Source organism: Hyperolius riggenbachi, chromosome 3 (genome assembly GCF_040937935.1).
Source record: "Hyperolius riggenbachi isolate aHypRig1 chromosome 3, aHypRig1.pri, whole genome shotgun sequence".
NCBI lineage: Eukaryota > Metazoa > Chordata > Amphibia > Anura > Hyperoliidae > Hyperolius > Hyperolius riggenbachi.
The window spans coordinates 332,363,691-332,385,995 of NC_090648.1; the positions used below are offsets into that span (position 1 = coordinate 332,363,691).

The window sequence follows — 22,305 nt, forward strand, 5'->3', positions numbered from 1 at the left end:
CCTTAGCGCTGGCCGGAACTTTTTGTTCCGGCTACGCTGGGCTCAGGCGGCTGGGGGGACCCTCTTTCGCCGCAGAGCGGCGGCGATCAGGCAGCACACGCGGCTGGCAAAGTGCCGGCTGCGTGTGCTGCTTTTTATTTGATGAAAATCGGCCCAGCAGGGCCTGAGCGGCGACCTCCGGCGGTGTTGGACGAGCTGAGCTCGTCCAGACCGCTCAGGTGGTTAATCGCCAGTTTTAGGGAGTGTTTACAAACAAAAAACATGGCCGCTAAGCAGGAAGTGATGTTTGTGTAGATATATACAGTGGGTTGCAAAAGTATTCGGCCCCCTTGAAGTTTTCCACATTTTGTCATATTACTGCCACAAACATGAATCAATTTTATTGGAATTCCACATGAAAGACCAACACAAAGTGGTGTACACATGAGAAGTGGAATGAAAATCATACATGATTCCAAACATTTTTACAAATAAATAACTGCAAAGTGGTGTGTGCATAATTATTCGGCCCCCTTTGATCTGAGTGCAGTCAGTTGCCTATAGACATTGCCTGATGAGTGCTAATGACTAAATAGAGTGCGCCTGTGTGTAATCTAATGTCAGTACAAATACAGCTGCTCTGTGAGGGCCTCAGAGGTTGTCTAAGAGAATATTGGGAGCAACAACACCGTGAAGTCCAAAGAACACACAAGACAGGTCAGGGATCAAGTTATTGAGAAATTTAAAGCAGGCTTAAGCTACAAAAAGATTTCCAAAGCCTTGAACATCCCATGGAGCACTGTTCAAGCGATCATTCAGAAATGGAAGGAGTATGGCACAACTGTAAACCTACCAAGACAGGGCCATCAATCTAAACTCACAGGCCGAACAAGGAGAGCGCTGATCAGAAATGCAGTCAAGAGGCCCATGGTGACTCTGGACGAGCTGCAGAGATCTACAGCTCAGGTGGGAGACTCTGTCCATGGGACAACTATTAGTCATGCACTGTACAAAGTTGGCCTTTATAGAAGAGTGGCAAGAAGAAAGGCATTGTTAACAGAAAGCATAAGAAGTCCCATTTGCAGTTTGCCACAAGCCATGTGGGGGACACAGCAACCATGTGGAAGAAGGTTCTCTGGTCAGATGAGACCAAAATGGAACTTTTTGGCCAAAATGCAAAACGCTATGTGTGGCGGAAAACTAACACTGCACATCACTCTGAACACACCATCCCCACTGTCAAATATGGTGGTGGCAGCATCATGCTCGGGGGGTGCATCTCTTCAGCAGGGACAGGGAAGCTGGTCAGAGTTGATGGGAAGATGGATGGAGCCAAATACAGGGCAAACTTGGAAGGAAACCTCTTGGAGACTGCAAAATACTTGAGACTGAGGCGGAGGTTCACCTTCCAGCAGGACAATGACGCTAAACATAAAGCCAGGGCAACAATGGAATGGTTTAAAACAAAACATATCTATGTGTTAGAATGGCCCAGTCAAAGTCCAGATCTAAATCCAATCGAGAATCTGTGGCAAGATCTGAAAACTGCTGTTCACAAATGCTGTCCATCTAATCTGACTGAGCTGGAGTTGTTTTGCAAAGAAGAATGGGCAAGGATTTCAGTCTCTAGATGTGCAAAGCTGGTAGAGACATTCCCTAAAAGACTGGCAGCTGTAATTGCAGCAAAAGGTGGTTCTACAAAGTATTGACTCAGGGGGCCAAATAATTATGCACACCCCACCTTGCAGTTATTTATTTGTAGGAGCAAGGGTTTGTGGTGCTATCCACTTGGCCAACAAAGGGGCAATCAGATTTATCCCCACTCTGGCTAATATATCCATGGGTCTTCTGAGACCCAACTCATATCATCCCAAAGTGTGCAAAAGTTAACATCAATTAAGAGGCAATTTGTGTTAGTATATTATGTCTACTCCAGGAGAACCCTTATCTTCACCAGCAATGTTGACTACAGTGTGGCTTCTGTCTTCTTGATAGAAGACTTCTGCTCATGTTGTTTGCAGTCTCCAATCATACTTGAAGAACCTCTGAAGGACGTTTCTTCTGTACAACTAACTTCCTGCTACCAGCTTCTCCTCTATAGACTGGGACAGGTTGTGCAACAGATGTAGCTGACATGACCAGCTTTGTTGGTGCGCCACAGTCCCCAGTTAGTACTTACAGTAAATTATCTTTAACTTGACCTCATATTTGCTGTGTTGTAGATATCTAAATAGCATTGTTTTCCTAATCCACCTTGCCATTTACCTTGGTTGAGAAGCAGCATGATCAAGCAAGTAGATAGTCCTGATACTATCCCATGATCAATGGCATAATTACAATTTATGGGGCCCCCCAATGAAACTTTGAGGTCACCCCAATGTTCACACCCCTTTCCTTGTCTCCCCTTGGTGTGCTTCATGGCCTTGGGGCCCATCTCACAAGGGTCATAAAACAAGTGTGGTCTTCATTAACTTCACACACATAACAAGTGTAGCCACAAAAAAACCTGAACTGAAGTATAGTCCCCCGTATCGGAGGAAGGGAAGGGAAGGTTAGTAGTTGAAGCCCCCCACATCTCTGGGCCCCCCTGTGATCGTAGTGGCTGCTCCCCTCTAAATACCCCCTGCCCATTATCATCCCTGCTGCATGTTACTGGAGCTCATGCATAACTCTGGCCTGCAAAATTTCAGCCTATACATTCTAAAGAGCTGTTATGTGTGTGTGTTCTCAGCAATAGCGCCTTTGATTAACATTAATGTTAAAATCCGGTTATACCCGCTCTATAATAGGTTCATAAATACACACAAATATTTGTGCTGTACATGAGAATATTGTAATTTGCTACAGCACTTGCTTGAAAATTGTTTTTATAAATCTTATGAAAAAAAAAAAACTCAGCCTATCTTATTTCTTATCAGTGGAGAGATTTAGCTGTCAAAGGGAATGCTAGAAAGTAGCCAAAGCCAATAAATCCTCTTGGTGAAGAAAGGGAGATGCGCAGCTGGATCACATCAATCTCACCGGGCAAATCAAGCTCTGGGAATTTACTAACCACACGCTAAGGATTAAACTGCATTAAAAAGGAATTAATTTACAAGCTAAATCGGCTACAAGGTCTTAGAAAAATCATAAAGAGGAAAAAAATACATTACGAAAATTAATATCCCAGCTTCGACTGAGAATGGGACATAGTTTATAACAGTTTAAAGAGAAATGTCATCTAAAATAAATACCGGTGAATGTCTGTTCTGTTTGGAGTCTGATCAACAACAGCTTGAGTCATTAAACTTTATTCCTGAGATTTCTGGCAGGAGATGTTTTCTCATTTGTATAGTTGCACACAGTGGTGGCAAGTAGAAACTATAGGACCTCAGAGAAAAATTGTATTGAGTCCCCTGACTTAGGTCCACCTAAGCAATGACCACTTACCCTAGCCCACGGATATGAGTGGACATTGCAACAAATAGTTTCATGCAATATTCAGTGCATACAGAGATATACAGTAAGAAGGTGGAGGAGCACAGAAAGAATAAAAGGACAGTAACACTTCAAAAACAACTGCAGGTTCACTTGACAGATACGTCTTTTTCCAACCTAGATAACTATGTTACTAGAGGCGTAGCAATTACAATAGCAACCATAGTAACAGCAATGCAGGGGCTGCAGAGGCTATTTGTGTCCTCCTATTCCCCACCTTTGCCACGCACGGTCTCCCGAAACATGCTTTTGTTGGATATGTGACTGTGGCCATGTTCCCCACATGTACAAGCGTGGCCATACCGTGCCCATGCGAGTATGACTGTGCCTGTGCAGTAAACCCAAGCTGCTCATCCACAAGCGGCACCGTAATAATGGACAGACAAAGATGTACTCGCATAAGCAAAGAACAGTCGCGCTTGTGCATGAAGAGCAGCAGGGTCATGAACTTCCAGGTTCCCAGCAAGTGGTGGTGGGACAAGAAGGACACGGAAAGCCTCATGAAGATCCATAAGCTTCCCTTATCCTAGGTAAGTACAGTATCCCTCTTTTGTGTTCCAGGCCACCTCTGGTTCTCTTTAAACCGGGCTAAGGCCAACAGTTAGAATATAAGTAAAGTGAAGTTACTGATATTCTAGTATTGGCTTTGCGATGATCCTTTAACCAGAGTGTTTTACACTTTTCTCTTTTGATCGGCTCTCCCTAAACAATTCTCTTCTCTTTCCACACACCCAACCCTAACCTTTTTTTTTAACACAGCTCTCATCCTTATGCCTAACACCCTCATATTTAAAGGGACTCAGAGCTTGTTTAAATAAAAAGACTTATACATACCTAGGGATTCCTCCAGCCCCATACGCTCCTATTGCTCCCACGCCGCCATCCTCAGTCTTCTGCAGCGCTGGTACCGGGTCCCCGAATTTCCATCAGTCGGAGCCAGTCTGAAGTAAGAGAAGTGCACCCTCTACATATCTCTCCAGCAGCTGCTGGAGAGATACCCAAAGAGCGCACTTCTCCTTCGTAGACTGGAGCCGACTGATGGAAGTGCGGGAACCCGGTACCGGCGCTGCAGAAGACTGAGGACGGTGACATGGGAGCGATCAGAGCATATGGGGCTGGAGAAAGCCCCAGGTTTGTATAAATCTTTTTATTTAAAGGAGCTCTGGTACGCTTTAAGTGCTTCCAGATACCTAACTCTTCCCTAGATTCACAGTCCTTCCTGACATAAATCCTTATCCTTTTAACTTTTAATTATATTCCCTATGCTATGCCCTAACACTAATAGTTCTAAAATAGCAAAGGACCATAGGGCATGATGCACTAGGCACCAGTAAAATTTTACCAGTACTAACGCCAAGGGAGCAGCGTGCATTAGCGCAACACCAGGATTAACAAGGAACCGTCATGTTACTCCAGTAACGCATATTGTGCTAATAGCATAACATGTTCCGCTCCCCTGGCATTAGTACAGGGAAAATTGCCATGCACTGCCTAGTCTTGTAACCTTATGACAAGTCAAGACAAATAACATTTATATTGCGCTTTTCTTCTGGCGGACTCAAAGCACTTGAGCTGCAGCCACAATGGTGTGCTCAGTAGTCAGTAGCAGTATTGCTGGATATGTGCTGGCTTACTGAACAGGAAGAGCCAAGATTCGAACACTATCCAGCCACTATGCAGTAAATGGTTCCCTTTTTAGCTGAACATTCATGCACAAAGGCTAGCACATGAAAAGTAATATCTAGAAGGTAAAAAAACGTTTTGTAATCTTACCACTCTCAGCAGTGTTGAACAGAAAAGAATCACTGTATGATCCAAGACCAGCACTGTTTTCTGCAGCAACCTGGAAAGATTCAAGAAAAAAGGTGAGCATCTTATCTCTTTAAACGCAAGTGATCTCAGTTTACATAGAACAAAGGTTTGGATCTAAAAATACAACTCAATAGCTCAGTAATCAAAGAGAAATTAGGTTATTTTTGTATAAGAAAGTGTATTTCTGCAACTAAAATTCCTGTCCTAACATTTTAATCACATGACCAGAACTAGCTGAGTTGAGGGAGTTAGTTTTAGACTAGGGCTACTGCTGTTGCTTGGATTGCTTTATCTTCCTGTTTAGACTGCAAGGAGGAAAGCACATACTGAGTCTCTGTCAAAAGATTGCAGCCTATTGCAACGGCAGTCTGTAATACAGGAAATGGCCAGAGTCTGGCCTCCAGTCCTGACCACTTAATTTGAAAGTGATATTTTTGTCATAAGATAATCAAGGAGCTTATATGCAGACAAACAAAAGCTCTGTAACTGTTGACTAGATCTAGGTAAACATATATATCTAGAGTAGGTCCTTAACTTATATATAACATAAGGGGTACATTGATCAAAAATTAACATTTTAAGAGGTTTCTATTAGCAGGGGGTCCCCTCAGTATTAAAGTGGTCACCCCCCTGACCTACTGTCACATTTGAACACAAGATCTTATCCTTAACATTACATATTGGTGCTCTGCAAAGTGGGCAAGGCTTGGGACCAAGTGTACTGATATTACTTAGGGGGTGGAGCTTTGCGCTGCTAGCATCGTGGAAGATGGTAGTGCTATATAAATAATTAGTAATAATTAGTAATAATCACTAGCCTAAATAGGGATAAGGTATTAAAATAGTTTTTAACAACCTCATACTGTTTTTCTAATGTGTACTGTCACTTTAAAAATTTCACCAACTGATTCAGGAAAAATACCTGTTGTAGACTGCAGCTAAGCTGCTTCCCTCTTCCACTGGGTTTAAAAATGTGTCCTCCTGCTAATTTAGACTCCATTTTTACAAAAACAACCTTTTTCCCCCTAACTTTCCTTTCCTTTGCTTAATTTAATTTGAGAGACTAAAAGTTGACTTGAATTTGCATAGTTGATTTTGTAGAAATTAAGTTTATCACTACTCAGTTCATGTCCTTGCTATACTTATACATGGGAAATCGGGATCAACCTGAAGCCAACATGAACTTGAAGTGAACTTGAACTGAACACAGACTGTTCAAACAAGTTGCAATGAAATGCCGTCAAACCGAGGTTAAACTGATGTCAAATTGAAGTTAAAACCCTTAAAGAGCTATTCCAAGAATCAATGTCTGAAAGGATACAGCGATGCACCACAGCAGTTATCAAAATAGTCTGGCTTGATACAGTATTCCTAGTAGTTTTAGTTACAATGAAGGTTAGTGTTAAGGTGCAGCAGGTCAATGTAGGGTATATTGAAACAGTAAGATTAGGTTTTATTTAATGACAGATAGGGACATAAGTTAATGTTAGGAATTATTTCAAGGTTGTTGGTTAGTATTATGCTCGAGTTAAAGGTTAAAGTTAAATATTTGGGGGGAAGGGAGTTTGCAGGTAAAGTCGGAGTGGGAGGCTGATGCTGGGTCAGGTATAGAGCAGGTATAGAGCAGGTATAGAGCAATGTTGAAGTTAGGCTAGGTTCAAGAACTGAGGGCAGAAGAGTTATGGATGAGCACATTTCAACAGGATATTGTGCAATTTCAACAATTCCAAATCCCTGGTACCCTAAACAGATGTACACACTGCATCTCTTTCTAGATTCTGGCAGTGACTGCGAGGCACTGTATTTCCAGGGCAAGAAAGGGATCTACCTGCTTGGACCTGACGCCATATAGTGCACTGACTGAATGGTCCATAGAATACCTTAGTCAGAGTTAATTAACTGTCTAGAGATCAGAGTTAACTTTTTTGGTTACTGAACAGCAAAGATATGAAGTAACATATCTAATCTGTGTCTCATAGATTATACAGCCTACTACTGCAGCTATAATTATACTCTGCATTTTTTCTTAGCGTTAACCAAGATACATTGTGCATTTTTCTATTTTATATCACCAGTTTCAGCGCACATAACATGAGATTTTTTATTTCACAATTGGTTTTGCAATATTTTTTAACAATTCCATAGCATTAAAATAAATACATAGATATGAAAAGGAAAACACTAGAAAAAAAAGGTTGATTGAATTAGGGCCCGTGTTTGTTGCTCACCTTGTTTGACCTGATGATGCTAACAGCAAATGTCTTACAGGATGAAAAAAAAAAGTCTATTGAATTTTTTTTTCACCACATATCTGCAATTGGCATAAACAGCTGCAAATTCCACCTGAGGTTGCCTTACATAGGCTATCGAGGAAACTCTGTGGCTGAGATGTCAAGTCCTTCAACGCACATTGCAAAACTGATGCAGGTTTTACAGATTTGCTAAAACCAAGCAGGTCTAAGAAAATCCTCCTCCTTGCTAATCAATGAAGCAGTTTAAGGACTGTGTCACACATAGATTGGTAGCAGCAACAAGTTGTGTCCAGCAAATCTCTAGAACTGCTGGTATTAAAGTAATCTAAAGGAATTGCTACCAACCAGTTTTTGCAAGTCCTGCTATTTCTCACCAATATTTCATCACATGGCTCCATGTGCACCCCAGACTTCATCCACTGGCATGGTATTATGTAATTATATGCACTGGGTCAAGGTGGTGAGGTGCCCCTCCAAGGATGAATTTGGGGAGAGCATGGAGCCATACACTGACAGACGAGCAGGCCCTCCAGAACAGGTGAGACTTTATTCAGCAGAAGACACTGCAAGGACACTTGGGAGCACTGTTAACTTGGGGGGGGGGCACCTTTTGGGCCCCTACAGGCTCTGAGGCACTGAGGCATTTGTCCCTTTGCCTCTATGGAAGTGCTGACACTAGGTATCTCAAAGGGAGAGAAGAACCATTGCAGATCATAAGAATCAGCTTTCACTTTGGCTTAACTTCCCGACCGTCCAACGCACAGAGGCGGCCGGGAAGTGGACCACGCAAGGACCGCCGCATGCACAGAGGCGGTGGTCCTTGTAGCGGCATGGGCGGCGCGATCGCTTCATTCGTGACGCGATCGGCCGCCGGGGACTGGCTCCGCCCACCTCGCACTGTAACCCGCTGGCCGTTCGGAAGCTAGCACCCGGATCGCCGCATACAAAGTGTATAATACACTTTGTAATGTATACAAAGTGTATTATACAGGCTGCCTCCTGCCCTGGTGGTCCCAGTGTCCGAGGGACCACCAGGGCAGGCTGCAGCCACCCTATGTCGCACCCAAGCACACTGATTCCCCCCCCCTGCCCCCTGATCGCCCACAGCACCCCTCAGACCCCCCCCTGCCCACCCCCCAGACCACTGTTTGCACCCAATCACCCCCCTAATCACCCATCAATCACTCCCTGTCACTATCTGTCAACGCTATTTTTTTTTAGTCCCTAAACTGCCCCATGTTCCTTCCTGATCACCCCCCCACCCCTCAGATTCTCCCCAGACCCCCCCCCCCCGTGTACTGTATGCATCTATCCTCCTGATCACCTGTCAATCACTTATCAGTCACCTGTCAATCACCCATCAATCACCCCCTGTCACTGCCACCCATCAATCAGCCCCTAACCTGCCCCTTGCGGGCAATCTGATCACCCACCCACACCAATAGATCACCCGCAGATCCGACGTCAGATCACCTCCCAAGTGCAGGGTTTACATCTGTTCTCTACCCTAAACACCCACTAATTACCCATCAATCACCCCCTATCACCACCTGTCACTGTTACCCATCAGATCCGACCCTAATCTGCCCCTTGCGGGCACCCAATCACCCGCCTACACGCTCAGATTGCCCTTAGACCCCCCCTTATCAATTCGCCAGTGCAATATTAACATCTGTTCTTCCCTGTAATAACCCACTGATCACCTGTCAATCACCCATCAATCACCCCCTGTCACTGCCACCCATCAATCACCCCCTGTCACTGCCACCCATCAATCAGCCCCTAACCTGCCCCTTGCGGGCAATCTGATCACCCACCCACACCAATAGATCGCCCGCAGATCCGACGTCAGATCACCTCCCAAGTGCAGTGTTTACATCTGTTCTCTACCCTAAACACCCACTAATTACCCATCAATCACCCATTAATCACCCCCTATCACCACCTGTCACTGTTACCCATCAGATCAGACCCTGATCTGCCCCTTGCAGGCACCCAATCACCCGCCTACACGCTCAGATTGCCCTCAGACCCCCCCTTATCAATTCGCCAGTGCAATATTTACATCTGTTCTTCCCTGTAATAACCCACTGATCACCTGTCAATCACCTGTCAATCACCCATCAATCACCCCCTGTCACTGCCACCCATCAATCACCCCCTATCACTGCCACTGTTACCCATCAGATCAGACCCTAATCTGCCCCTTGCGGGCACCCAATCACCCGCCTACACGCTCAGATTGCCCTTAGACCCCCCCCTTATCAATTCGCCAGTGCAATATTAACATCTGTTCTTCCCTGTAATAACCCACTGATCACCTGTCAATCACCTGTCAATCACCCATCAATCACCCCCTGTCACTGCCACCCATCAATCACCCCCTGTCACTGCCACTGTTACCCATCAGATCAGACCCTAATCTGCCCCTTGCGGGCACCCAATCACCCGCCTACACGCTCAGATTGCCCTTAGACCCCCTCTTATCAATTCGCCAGTGCAATATTTACATCTGTTCTTCCCTGTAATAACCCACTGATCACCTGTCAATCACCCATCAATCACCCCCTGTCACTGCCACCCATCAATCACCCCCTGTCACTGCCACCCATCAATCAGCCCCTAACCTGCCCCTTGCGGGCAATCTGATCACCCACCCACACCAATAGATCGCCCGCAGATCCGACGTCAGATCACCTCTCAAGTGCAGTGTTTACATCTGTTCTCTACCCTAAACACCCACTAATTACCCATCAATCACCCCCTGTCACTGCTGCCTATCAGATCAGACCCCTATCAATCACTCAATCACCCGCCCACACCCTCAGAACGCCCTCAGACCCCAGCCCTGATCACCTCGCCAGTGCATTGCTTGCATCTATTCCCCCCTCTAATCACACCTTGAGACACCCATCAATCACCTCCTGTCACCCCCTAGCACACCTACCCATCAGATCAGGCCCTAATTTGCCCCGTGTGGGCTCCTGATCACTCGGCCAAACCCTCAGATCCCCCTCAGACCCCCTTCCGATCACCTCCCCAGTGCATTGATTGCATCTATTTTCCCCTCTAACCACCCCCTGAGACACCCATCAATCACCTCCTGTCACCCCCTAGCACTCCTATCCATCAGATCAGGCCCAATACAACCTGTCATCTAAAAGGCCACCCTGCTTATGACCGGTTCCACAAAATTCGCCCCCTCATAGACCACCTGTCATCAAAATTTGCAGATGCTTATACCCCTGAACAGTCATTTTGAGACATTTGGTTTCCAGACTACTCACGGTTTTGGGCCCGTAAAATGCCAGGGCGGTATAGGAACCCCACAAGTGACCCCATTTTAGAAAAAAAGACACCCCAAGGTATTCTGTTAGGTGTATGACAAGTTCATAGAAGATTTTATTTTTTGTCAAAAGTTAGCGGAAATTGATTTTTATTGTTTTTGTTTTCACAAAGTGTCATATTTCACTAATTTGTGACAAAAAATAAAATCTTCTATGAACTCTCCATACACCTAACGGAATACCTTGGGGTGTCTTCTTTCTAAAATGGGGTCACTTGTTGGGTTCCTATACTGCCCTGGCATTTTAGGGGCCCTAAACCGTGAGGAGTAGTCTAGAAAACAAATGCCTCAAAATGACCTGTGAATAGGACGTTGGGTCCCTTAGCGCACCTAGGCTGCAAAAAAGTGTCACACATGTGGTAGTATACTGTGTTTTGGGGTGTATTTTTACACATACCCATGCTGGGTGGGAGAAATCTCTCTGTAAATGGACAATTGTGAGTAAAAAAAATCAAACAATTGTCATTTACAGAGATATTTCTCCCACCCAGCATGGGTATGTGTAAAAATACACCCCAAAACACATTATACTACTTCTCCTGAGTACGGCGGTACCACATGTGTGGCACTTTTTTACACCCTAAGTACGCTAAGGGGCCCAAAGTCCAATGAGTATCTTTAGGATTTCACAGGTCATTTTGCGACATTTGGTTTCCAGACTACTCACGGTTTTGGGCCCGTAAAATGCCAGGGCGGTATAGGAACCCCACAAGTGACCCCATTTTAGAAAAAAAGACACCCCAAGGTATTCTGTTAGGTGTATGACAAGTTCATAGAAGATTTTATTTTTTGTCAAAAGTTAGCGGAAATTGATTTTTATTGTTTTTGTTTTCACAAAGTGTCATATTTCACTAATTTGTGACAAAAAATAAAATCTTCTATGAACTCTCCATACACCTAACGGAATACCTTGGGGTGTCTTCTTTCTAAAATGGGGTCACTTGTTGGGTTCCTATACTGCCCTGGCATTTTAGGGGCCCTAAACCGTGAGGAGTAGTCTAGAAAACAAATGCCTCAAAATGACCTGTGAATAGGACGTTGGGTCCCTTAGCGCACCTAGGCTGCAAAAAAGTGTCACACATGTGGTAGTATACTGTGTTTTGGGGTGTATTTTTACACATACCCATGCTGGGTGGGAGAAATCTCTCTGTAAATGGACAATTGTGAGTAAAAAAAATCAAACAATTGTCATTTACAGAGATATTTCTCCCACCCAGCATGGGTATGTGTAAAAATACACCCCAAAACACATTATACTACTTCTCCTGAGTACGGCGGTACCACATGTGTGGCACTTTTTTACACCCTAAGTACGCTAAGGGGCCCAAAGTCCAATGAGTACCTTTAGGATTTCACAGGTCATTTTGCGACATTTGGTTTCAAGACTACTCCTCAGTCCTCACGGTTTAGGGCCCCTAAAATCCCAGGGCAGTATAGGAACCCCACTAATGACCCCATTTTAGAAAGAAGACACCCCAAGGTATTCCGTTAGGAGTATGGTGAGTTCATAGAAGATTTTATTTTTTGTCACAAGTTAGTGGAAAATGACACTTTGTGAAAAAAAACAATTAAAATCAATTTCTGCTAACTTGTGACAAAAAAATAAAATCTTCTATGAACTCACCATACTCCTAACGGAATACCTTGGGGTGTCTTCTTTCTAAAATGGGGTCATTAGTGGGGTTCCTATACTGCCCTGGCATTTTAGGGGCCCTAAACCGTGAGGAGTAGTCTTGAAACAAAAATGACCTGTGAAATCCTAAAGGTACTCATTGGACTTTGGGCCCCTTAGCGCAGTTAGGGTGCAAAAAAGTGCCACACATGTGGTATCGCCGTACTCAGGAGAAGTAGTATAATGCGTTTAGGGGTGTATCTTTACACATACCCATGCTGAGTGGGAGAAATCTCTCTGTAAATGGACAATTGTGTGTAAAAAAAAAATCAAACAATTGTCATTTACAGAGATATTTCTCCCACCCAGCAGGGGTATGTGTAAAAATACACCCCAAAACACATTATACTACTTCTCCTGAGTACGGCAATACCACATGTGTGGCACTTTTTTGCAGCCTAACTGCGCTAAGGGGCCCAAAGTCCAATGAGCACCTTTAGGCTTTACAGGGGTGCTTACAATTTAGCACCCCCAAAATGTCAGGACAGTAAACACACCCCACAAATTACCCCATTTTGGAAAGTAGACACTTCAAGGTATTCAGAGAGGAGCATAGTGAGTCCGTGGCAGATTTCATTTTTTTTTGTCGCAAGTTAGAAGAAATAGAAACTTTTTTTTTTTTTGTCACAAATTCTCATTTTCCACTTACTTGTGACAAAAAATAATATCTTCTATGAACTCACTATGCCTCTCAGTGAATACTTTGGGACGTCTTCTTTCCAAAATGGGGTCATTTGGGGGGTATTTATACTATCCTGGAATTCTAGCCCCTCATGAAACATGTCAGGTGGTCAGAAAAGGCAGAGATGCTGGAAAATGGGAAAATTCACTTTTTGCACCATAGTTTGTAAACGCTATAACTTTTACCCAAACCAATAAATATAGGCTGAATGGGTTTTTTTTTAATCAAAAACATGTTTGTCCACATTTTTCGTGCTGCATGTATACAGAAATTTTACTTTATTTGAAAAATGTCAGCACAGAAAGTTAAAAAAATCATTTTTTTGCCAAAATTCATGTCTTTTTTGATGAATATAATAAAAAGTAAAAATCGCAGCAGCAATCAAATAGCACCAAAAGAAAGCTTTATTAGTGACAAGAAAAGGAGCCAAAATTCATTTAGGTGGTAGGTTGTATGAGCGAGCAATAAACCGTGAAAGCTGCAGTGGTCTGAATGGAAAAAAAGTGCCTGGTCCTTAAGGGGGGTAAAGCCAACGGTCCTCAAGTGGTTAATCAGCACCATAATCTGGCACAAGACAGGATAAATCTGCTGCTCTTTTTATCAAAGTGAAAAGCATTTGCATGAAGCAGGAAAACTACAGAGCATCTCATGTCTTGTAAGAAAGTATTATTTTTCTTACATTGCATTCTCTACCTGCATCTTTCAGGTCTGCCATACTGGTGGCAAGCAGACAGAAGACAGAACCAAAAAGCCAACAACTAGAAGATAATTCAATAAACAAATGAGAGGAAGTAACAGTGTAAAGCAAGCTTTTATGGTATAAGCATGACTGAATATAATATATATAGTAGATAATCATAAATCGCCACACATTTAATGCTCTGGACTGGTAGATGAACAATGCAGATACCATAAAATGATTGTTAGATGAGGGCCAATGGAAATTGTAACTGAACCTACCTAAGAATGACAAGCACAAAGTAAAATACTTTTCGGCCAAACATGATCCTGTTTTTCCAAGTCAAATTTGTGTTTCCTGCCTAAGGAACTAAATGATGCCTGTTTTGTCTGTAACTTGGCTGAATTTTCTTACTACTTCCACTAGATGGCGTGTGCACAGTTCCGCCTGGAATGTCAGATTTACTGTTTTGTAGTTTTGTACATAAAGATGGTCAGTGGGGAATATCCAGATTCTGTGTGCATGGGTAAGATAGTACTTATTAATTGAACTACATTACATTTTGCATTTTCTTACCAGACCAGAAGCAGAAAGAGATTTGTACTTTTCAGAATCCTTTATTTTAAACTGCAATGTCCTAACTAGGGATGAGAATGAAGGTGACATTTTCAAGTTCGGTCTTAGGCATGAGATAAAATGTGACACATTTAACCAACTAACCAGGGAGGAGGTGAATATCTTGAGATAACCTTATTAACAAGCTTACAGATTCCATAAGTGTCCCCCATAAGATCAGCACCACCTCCTCCTGGGCTATGGAAGCAGGGAAGTGGCCTTTGTACATAACATTCCTCATAACATTGGACAAGGATTATCTGGGATTTGGAGGGTGGGGCCCTTGCAAAGTGCTATCAAATAACATGGTCCTTGTGGGCTGGAATTGTTCACAAGGGAAGCCCTTTGCTTGTGGGCTCAGGAAACTCTGGGGGATACCAACCCTCATGGGCGCAAGGCTTTAAAGAGAACCTGTACTGAGTAAAAAATATTTAAAATAAACACATGAGGTAACTTCAAATGAACATTACATAGTTACCTTGCCATCAGTTCCTCTCAGAAGCTCACCATTTTCTTCTTACAGTGATCCCTTCCAGTTCTGACAATATTTTGTCAGATCTGAAATATATCAGTTGCTGTCAGTAAAATATCAGTTGCTGTCAGTTATAGCTGAGAGAAAAACTGATGTACCAGGTAATGTCCATGTTTCCCTATGGCTCAAGTGGGCGATTTTGCAGTTTAACTGTGTGCTGACCAGAAAGCTGTTATGGGTAATGGGCATTTTCAAAATGGAGGATGGAAAATTCCCTTGATCACAGTGAACAAACAGGACGCAGGACAGGAGAAAGACACTGAGGAGTAGACTACATGGATGGTAAGTATGACTTGTGTATGCTTATTTTGACTTTTAATTTTCAGTACAGGTTTTCTTTAAAAGGGCAAAGGGAAGCACACTTTTTATTTATATCTAAAAGAAAATAATGAAATAAAAAATAAATAATAAACGTTGTGAGATATTTATATTACTTAGTGGCACATATCAAAATTGTCCAGAGATAAACAAAGGCAAGTAACAGATAATTTTAGAAAAGTTTGCAACATTGTCTGGAAAGAACAGAACACCCATGCTCCACTATTGGTGTTAGCAATTGATATAGGAAAAGCATTTGATTTGCTAAACTGGGATTTTCTATATCACACCCTAGATACATTTGCGCTTTCAAGGGAATTGCTAACAGTTCTTCAGACGCTGTATTTTAATCCCTCAGCTTCCATCTTGACTGCTGGGTTTGATTCAGATCCCTTTCAGATTGAAAGAGGCAGAAGACAGGGATGCCCTTTATCCCCAGTCTTGTTTGCCAAAGCATTTGAACCCTTGAAACCCTCATATCCATCGAGTCAATAAAGGGCCCTCAATTTTGGGAGACAGACACTAAATGCTGCACTTTTGCAGACAATTTATTGTTGAACATAGAGTACCCCCACATCTCAATCCCCCCAATAGTCAAAATACTGACAGAGTCTAGATTAGCTTCTGGTCTGATGGTCAATCAAGAAAAGACAGAAGCTTTGCCAAAACTCTTCCCGATCCACGAGAAGAAATTATTAAAATCTAATCTCCCTTTTATATGGAAGGAGAAAACTCTTAAAGTTGGTTAGAAGTCCATATCAACTTAAAAAATAAAAAAAATATATAATTCAATAGGAAACTACTTGTTCAGCCTACCTTTCCCGTTGATTTTAGTGCTCACTGGCAGAATTTAGTAAAAATGTAATATAAAAAAAGAAACATTTTTATGCTGGTTTCCATCTTGACTGCTTCTCTGTGATGCCAAAAGTGACATCACTTCTGCCATTTTCTTTTTCTCTTTTTCAACACAGCTCAGTGTTTATTTTCCCCTGCCTGGTGTCCCTCCCTCAGCACACATCACCTTGGCAGCCTAGCTCACAATCTCCCTCAAGCCTCAGACCTCAAATTTCGACATAAATACCTCCACCCCCCTAATTTCTACTATTTGGTGGCAATTTTTATATGTGTCAAGAACTAATAAAGAAATGTAGTGGCTTGTGTCATAAAAAATCTTTGTCATCTGGCCCTTTAGAAGAAAATATGGGCGGGGCTTACCATAACAATGAATCACAAAAATTAGAACCAACATACATGGGTCATCAGCCTGCTTAATGTAAGAAGATAAATACTTTTATTGAAATATACAGTAAATTAGACACAACATATCAATATACTAAATGGAAATGGGACATCACAACATGAATTCACATATTAAAATCGCGTATGCAAAGCGGATTTTGGCCTTAAATAGCAGCTACTGTATCGTAACAGGGCATATGCTATGTTGTGAGGTCACACACACATTCATACCAACATACGCTCCGCGCAAGCATCCAGGTGTCATATAAAAATGTAATATGGTGGGGGCCCCTTTAAAGAGAATCTGTATTGTTAAAATCGCACAAAAGTAAACATACCAGTGCGTTAGGGGACATCTCCTATTACCCTCTGTCACAATTTTGCAGCTCCCCGCCGCATTAAAATTGGTTAAAAACAGTTTTTAAAAGTTTGTTTATAAACAAACAAAATGGCCACCAAAACAGGAAGTAGGTTGATGTACAGTATGTCCACACATCGAAAATACATCCATACACAAGCAGGCTGTATACACCCTTCCTTTTGAATCTCAAGAGATTATTGTGTGTTTCTTTCCCCCTGCAGTTCTCATGCACTGAAGTTTCAGGCTGCTTGTTTTTCTCCTGCAAACAGCTTTGCCCTTGTCTCTAATTCTTCAGTATGTGAAAGCCCAGCCAGCTCAGGTGACGATTTATCCAGCTTGTAAAAGATAAGAGAGAAAAGAGAAGCTGCTCTAATCTAAATAATACACAGGCAGTGTGCATAGAGGGGCCTGGAAGGGGGAGTTCATAGCAGAACCACAACACTGAAGAACTTGGTAGCCTTCCAGACACAGGCCGACAAGTCTGACAGGGGAAAGATACATTGATTTATTACAGAGACTGTGATAGCAGAAAGTTCTGCAGTAAGCCAGAACACATTAGAATAGCTTTTGGAACTTGTAGGATGATAAAAAACAGGATGCAATTTTTGTTACGGAGTCTCTTTAAAGCGAGTCCTGCACTGTTGCAGATGATAATGAAGATTACTATGGGATGATAAGTTCAGCTAAAAATTAGTCACTGAATATATCCAACAAGGTTTTTCCCAGTATGTAGTATGTAACTGCAGTCAAAAGGCAGGGATTTTCAAAAAAGGGTAGATCTCACTGCAAAGGATTATCAGCGACTTATCCTCCTATATCCTCGATGGCAGATTCAACATTCCTGATGGGTTCCGGAGTATCACGTCACATCAGGGATGCATAGTCTGGATTTTTGTATGTGCCCTTTAATAAGTGGCACTATATGTGTGGCTACAGTTTCTAAATGGAGGAATAAGCAGCCGTGTGTTGACGCTGCTGGAGCAGTGCTGTGATCTATGAGTGACAGAAGCAGGCCAGGGATGCCTGCACGCTACCATCAACCCTCCTGTCCCAGATACTCCATTGCTTCCTATTATGCACATCTCCCAGCGGCAGCACTAGCATACATGCAGGGATGAGTTACACGTGTGTCTTATGACAGATGGCAAGACAATGTAACTGATCAGAGCTGTATACTGCTGTGGCTACAATTCTGACATGACAGTGAACTGTAGCCATGCTGGTATACAGCTCTGATCAGTTACAATGTATTGCCATCTGACACATATAAAACTCATCCCTGCATGTATGCTAGCACTGCCGCAGGGAGATCTGCATATAAAGAAGCGATTGTGGATCTGGGACAAGAGGGTGGACAGGTAGTGCGGACATCCCGGGCCTCCTCCTGTCTCTCTCAAGGTGATTGTAGCGCTGCTGCAGTGCGGTCTATACACTAAAAGCAGCTGCTGCTTCTCCTCCTCCATCTCTACGTGGTGTACTATGAAAGTTCACAGCTGCTGATGACCGATGTCTTCAGGAGTCTCGCAAAAAGGGGGGGGGGGGAACTTCCCCACAATCCAGCAGGCTTACCCACAACCTCCTGGACCAGTGAATCAGCAATGGCACAGGAATGGGAGAGTTGGGGGAAAAATGTAGGGGAGGCATATTTGTACCCCATTTAAGAAATGAAAGGGGTACACATAGCCATTTCAGGTCCTGGTCTCCTTGAGCATTCATTTCACATCCAGGTGCACATACCCAAATGGTGTGTCTCCAGTACCTCAAACAGAAGCTTCTTATAGCATGATACCGTTTAAAATCTTTAAACTTTATTAAAATATTCCACTCACATGTTATTTGTAGTATAGAGGGCAGAGTTTTATTATGGGCTCTCCCCCGTTGCCAAGTCGGGCTGAAGTAAATTCCATGCTCAGGCGTTCCACGCAGCCGCTGCTCAGTTTCTGGTGCGTCGAATTCCCCACTCGACTAGTTTCGTCACTCCCTCGTGACTCATCATGCTCCTGATGAGTCACGAGGGAGTGACAAAACTAGTTGAGTGGGGAATTGGACGCACCAGGAACTGAGCAGCAGCGGCGTGGAATGCCTGAGCGTGGAATTTACTACAGCCCGACTTGGCAACGGGGGAGAGCCCGTAATAAAACTCTGTGCCCTCTATACTACAAATAACATGTGATTGGAATATTTTAATAAAGTTTTAAAGATTTTAAACGGTATCATGCTATGAGAAGCTTCTGTTTGAGGTACTGGAGACACAACATTTGGGTATGTGCACCTGGATGTGAAATGAATGCTCAAGGAGACCAGGACCTGAAGTGCTGAGGTATCCTGGAGGTGGGCGCTTACAGACCAGTCTAACAGTGGTCGCACTGTGTCTGGTGAGTGTGTTTTATATTGGTGATGTCTGGGGGTGGAAAAATCAGAAAAATCAGAAGATTGAAGCATTAGCATGCGGTTTGGACTTTGGTCAGCTTTTATGTAAAGATGTGCTGTAAGAAAACGTGGAAGAGCCGCCGCCATGAGCCAGCGGCAGGCGGCTCTTTCCGCGCACGGTGGCGCCACACACGGAGAGGCAGCCGCTTCCTCTCAGCATGAGGCGGCTTTCTCCGTGCAGGGACCCATGGAGCGCGGAGAAACCGCCGCGTTGGACGCGGCGGTTAGCGCGCATACCCCCGCTGCGGAGACACTGCAGAGCGGGGTTGCCGTGGCTGGGACTCGTAGTCCCCCTGGTTTCAGAGTGACGCACGCGCGCACACTCAGACAGAAGATTTATGATAGCCAGAAAGGAGTCAGCTGACCAGGCTGGTCAGCTGACTCTGGCTCCACTCGTGATTGGTCCAGCACTTAGGGAGGTGCTGGGGGGTCATCTGTGTATATATACTGCTACCTGGTCATTCCTATGGTGTCTGGCGTGCGATCACATACGTGGGAGCACCCAGATCCGTAGTCAGATCCGCAAGTGTGCCGGGACCAGCTGGAGCTGTAATCCTACACTTAGCTAGATTCTGTTGATAGCTAAAGTACTAGTTTGATTGTGATTATCTGTTATGACCTATTGCCTGCCTGACTCTCCTCCTGAACTTTGATCTTGTACCTCGATATTACTGATACTCTGTTGCCGAACCCCGGCTCGTCCTTAGACTCTGCTTCTGCCTCCTGATATTGTACCTCGATATTTCTGACACCCTGTTGCCGAACCCTGCCTGTACCTTGACTCCGCCTTTGCCTTACGATACTGTACCTTATCTGTCCGTGTGTGTATGACCTGGCTTGTCCGACCTCGAGAGCCGACCTTACTGTAAGAGGCGGTTCTCTGTCCAGTTAGTGACACTTCCTCCAGAGTGTCACTCGCTGATATCCTTCCTTCTCTCAGCCTGACTCTTCCCGTCTTGGAGAGTTCAGGCCTTGGAAGGAATCTGAGCAGTACTACTTACTGCTCTGAGGCCTAGTCCTCTAAGTGTTACTGTTACACCAAACACTACACTACTCAGGTGAACAGAGGTTAGCTAGTATATCGGATTATCGGTGATACTGCAGATCACTTATAATCTGGTATGCATCTGCATTCCCCGTGATACTGCAGATCACCAGTAATCAGATCCTCTCTGTGCTTCACCGATCGTTACATGTGCGCTGGACTTTTATTATAAACAATTTGTGGAGTATTGCTGTACTCAGGTGCAAGCGCACTCTGCAGTATCACCAAGAATACAGATCTATACCTGATTATGGATTATCTGCAGAATCACCAATAATACAGATATAGCACTAACCTCTAGACACCTGAAGCGTGTAAGTGTTTGGTGTAACAGTAGGAATTGAACCACCGGGGTAGCAGGTGGTCCTGACTAAGGTCTGAGTGCTAACACGTAGGTATTCGCAACGCCAGACAACCAGCAACTGAACAGCAAGAGATATATATAGTAAAGCGCTCCACAGCGCCGCCCAGCTCCCATCATCCAATCACCTGCTGAGCTGGGATCAGCTGACCGCCTCGATCAGCTGACCCTTCTCCTATTGGCATAAAGAGCCTGGCTTGCGGCACGCGCGCGCGTAGCTTTCCATCTGTGTGCACTACTAGGTCCAGACAAACCAGAAGCATGTTGCTGCGGAGAAACCGCCGCTCTGTGCGCAGATTCCGCCGCCTCACTGCCAGAACGCACGGCGGTTTCTCCGCAATCCGTCACAGTACCCCCCCCCCCCCCCCCCCGTGGAGTGGACTCCGGACACTCTCCACCAGGCTTCCCAGGATGTAAGTCATGGAACTCTTTCTTTAATTCTTCCGCATGCATGCGACAATCTGGCACCCAAGATCTCTACTCTATGCCATATCCCTTCCAGTGGACCAAATACTGCACAGAATTCTGCACCAGGCGAGAATCCAGAATCTTTTCAATCTCATACTTTGGTTGGTCATTTACCAACACAGGGGGGGGGGGAGAGGAGTCTACCTGTACTGCTGGTTTTAACAGGGACATATGGAATGATCTCACACCTTTCATACTGGCTGGGAGATCAACAGCATACGAGACATTATTAAATTTCTTGGCCACTGAAAAAGGTCCTATAAACTCCACTCTATAGACCGATGTTTATCTGCTTGCTTCTTCTGAGTTTGGAAACCTTTCCCTAGGTTCCTCTTAACCATTCCCCAAATCTCTTTCAGGGCCCTTTGCCAATCCTCCAGAGCTGGAAACGGAGTAGATGCGACCGGAAAGGGAGCAAACTTAGGTGATCTCCCTGACACCACCTGGAAGGGGGAGAACCCAGAAGAAGAGCTCTTCAGGTTGTTGTACGCAAACTCTGCAAACGGCAAGAACTTTACCCAATCGGTTTGCGCATCAGTAACATAACACCTGAGAAATTGTTCCAGAGATTGGTTAACTCTCTCGGTCTGACCGTTGGTCTGTGGTTGATAGCCTGATGAGAACGCGAGTTCCATGTCTAACTGCTGGCAAAAGGCCCTCCAAAATTTTGAAACAAATTGGACTCCCCGATCTGACACTACATTTTCCGGAATGCCATGCAGCCGGAAGATGTGTTGGGTGAAGAGGTCAGCCAATTCCTGGGCCGGGGGGAATCCTTTCAGAGGGACAAAGTGTGCCATCTTACTGAAACGGTCCACTACCACCCAAATGACCGACTTGCCTTCAGACCGAGGGAGTTCACCCACAAAATCCATGGAAATATGAGTCCAGGGTTCATTGGGGACTGGCAAGGACTGTAAAGTGCCAACGGGGGCCTGACGAGAGGGCTTACTCCTCGCACATACCGCACACTCTCTTACAAACTCCTTACAATCTGTAGCCAAAGTAGGCCACCAGGCACATCTAGCTAATAGATC

General features: G+C 44.2%; 1 protein-coding gene across 5 annotated transcripts in view; it reads right to left on the bottom strand.

The window, feature by feature from the left end:
- Window positions 1-22,305, bottom strand: part of PTPRQ (protein tyrosine phosphatase receptor type Q) — a 356,602-nt gene that overhangs the window by 234,629 nt on the left and 99,668 nt on the right. For all 5 annotated transcript variants that reach the window (XM_068276870.1, XM_068276873.1, XM_068276874.1 and 2 more), the window contains one exon: window positions 5,230-5,299. In XM_068276870.1, the coding sequence (XP_068132971.1) occupies window positions 5,230-5,299 (70 nt within the window). The remainder of the gene's footprint in view (window positions 1-5,229; window positions 5,300-22,305) is intronic.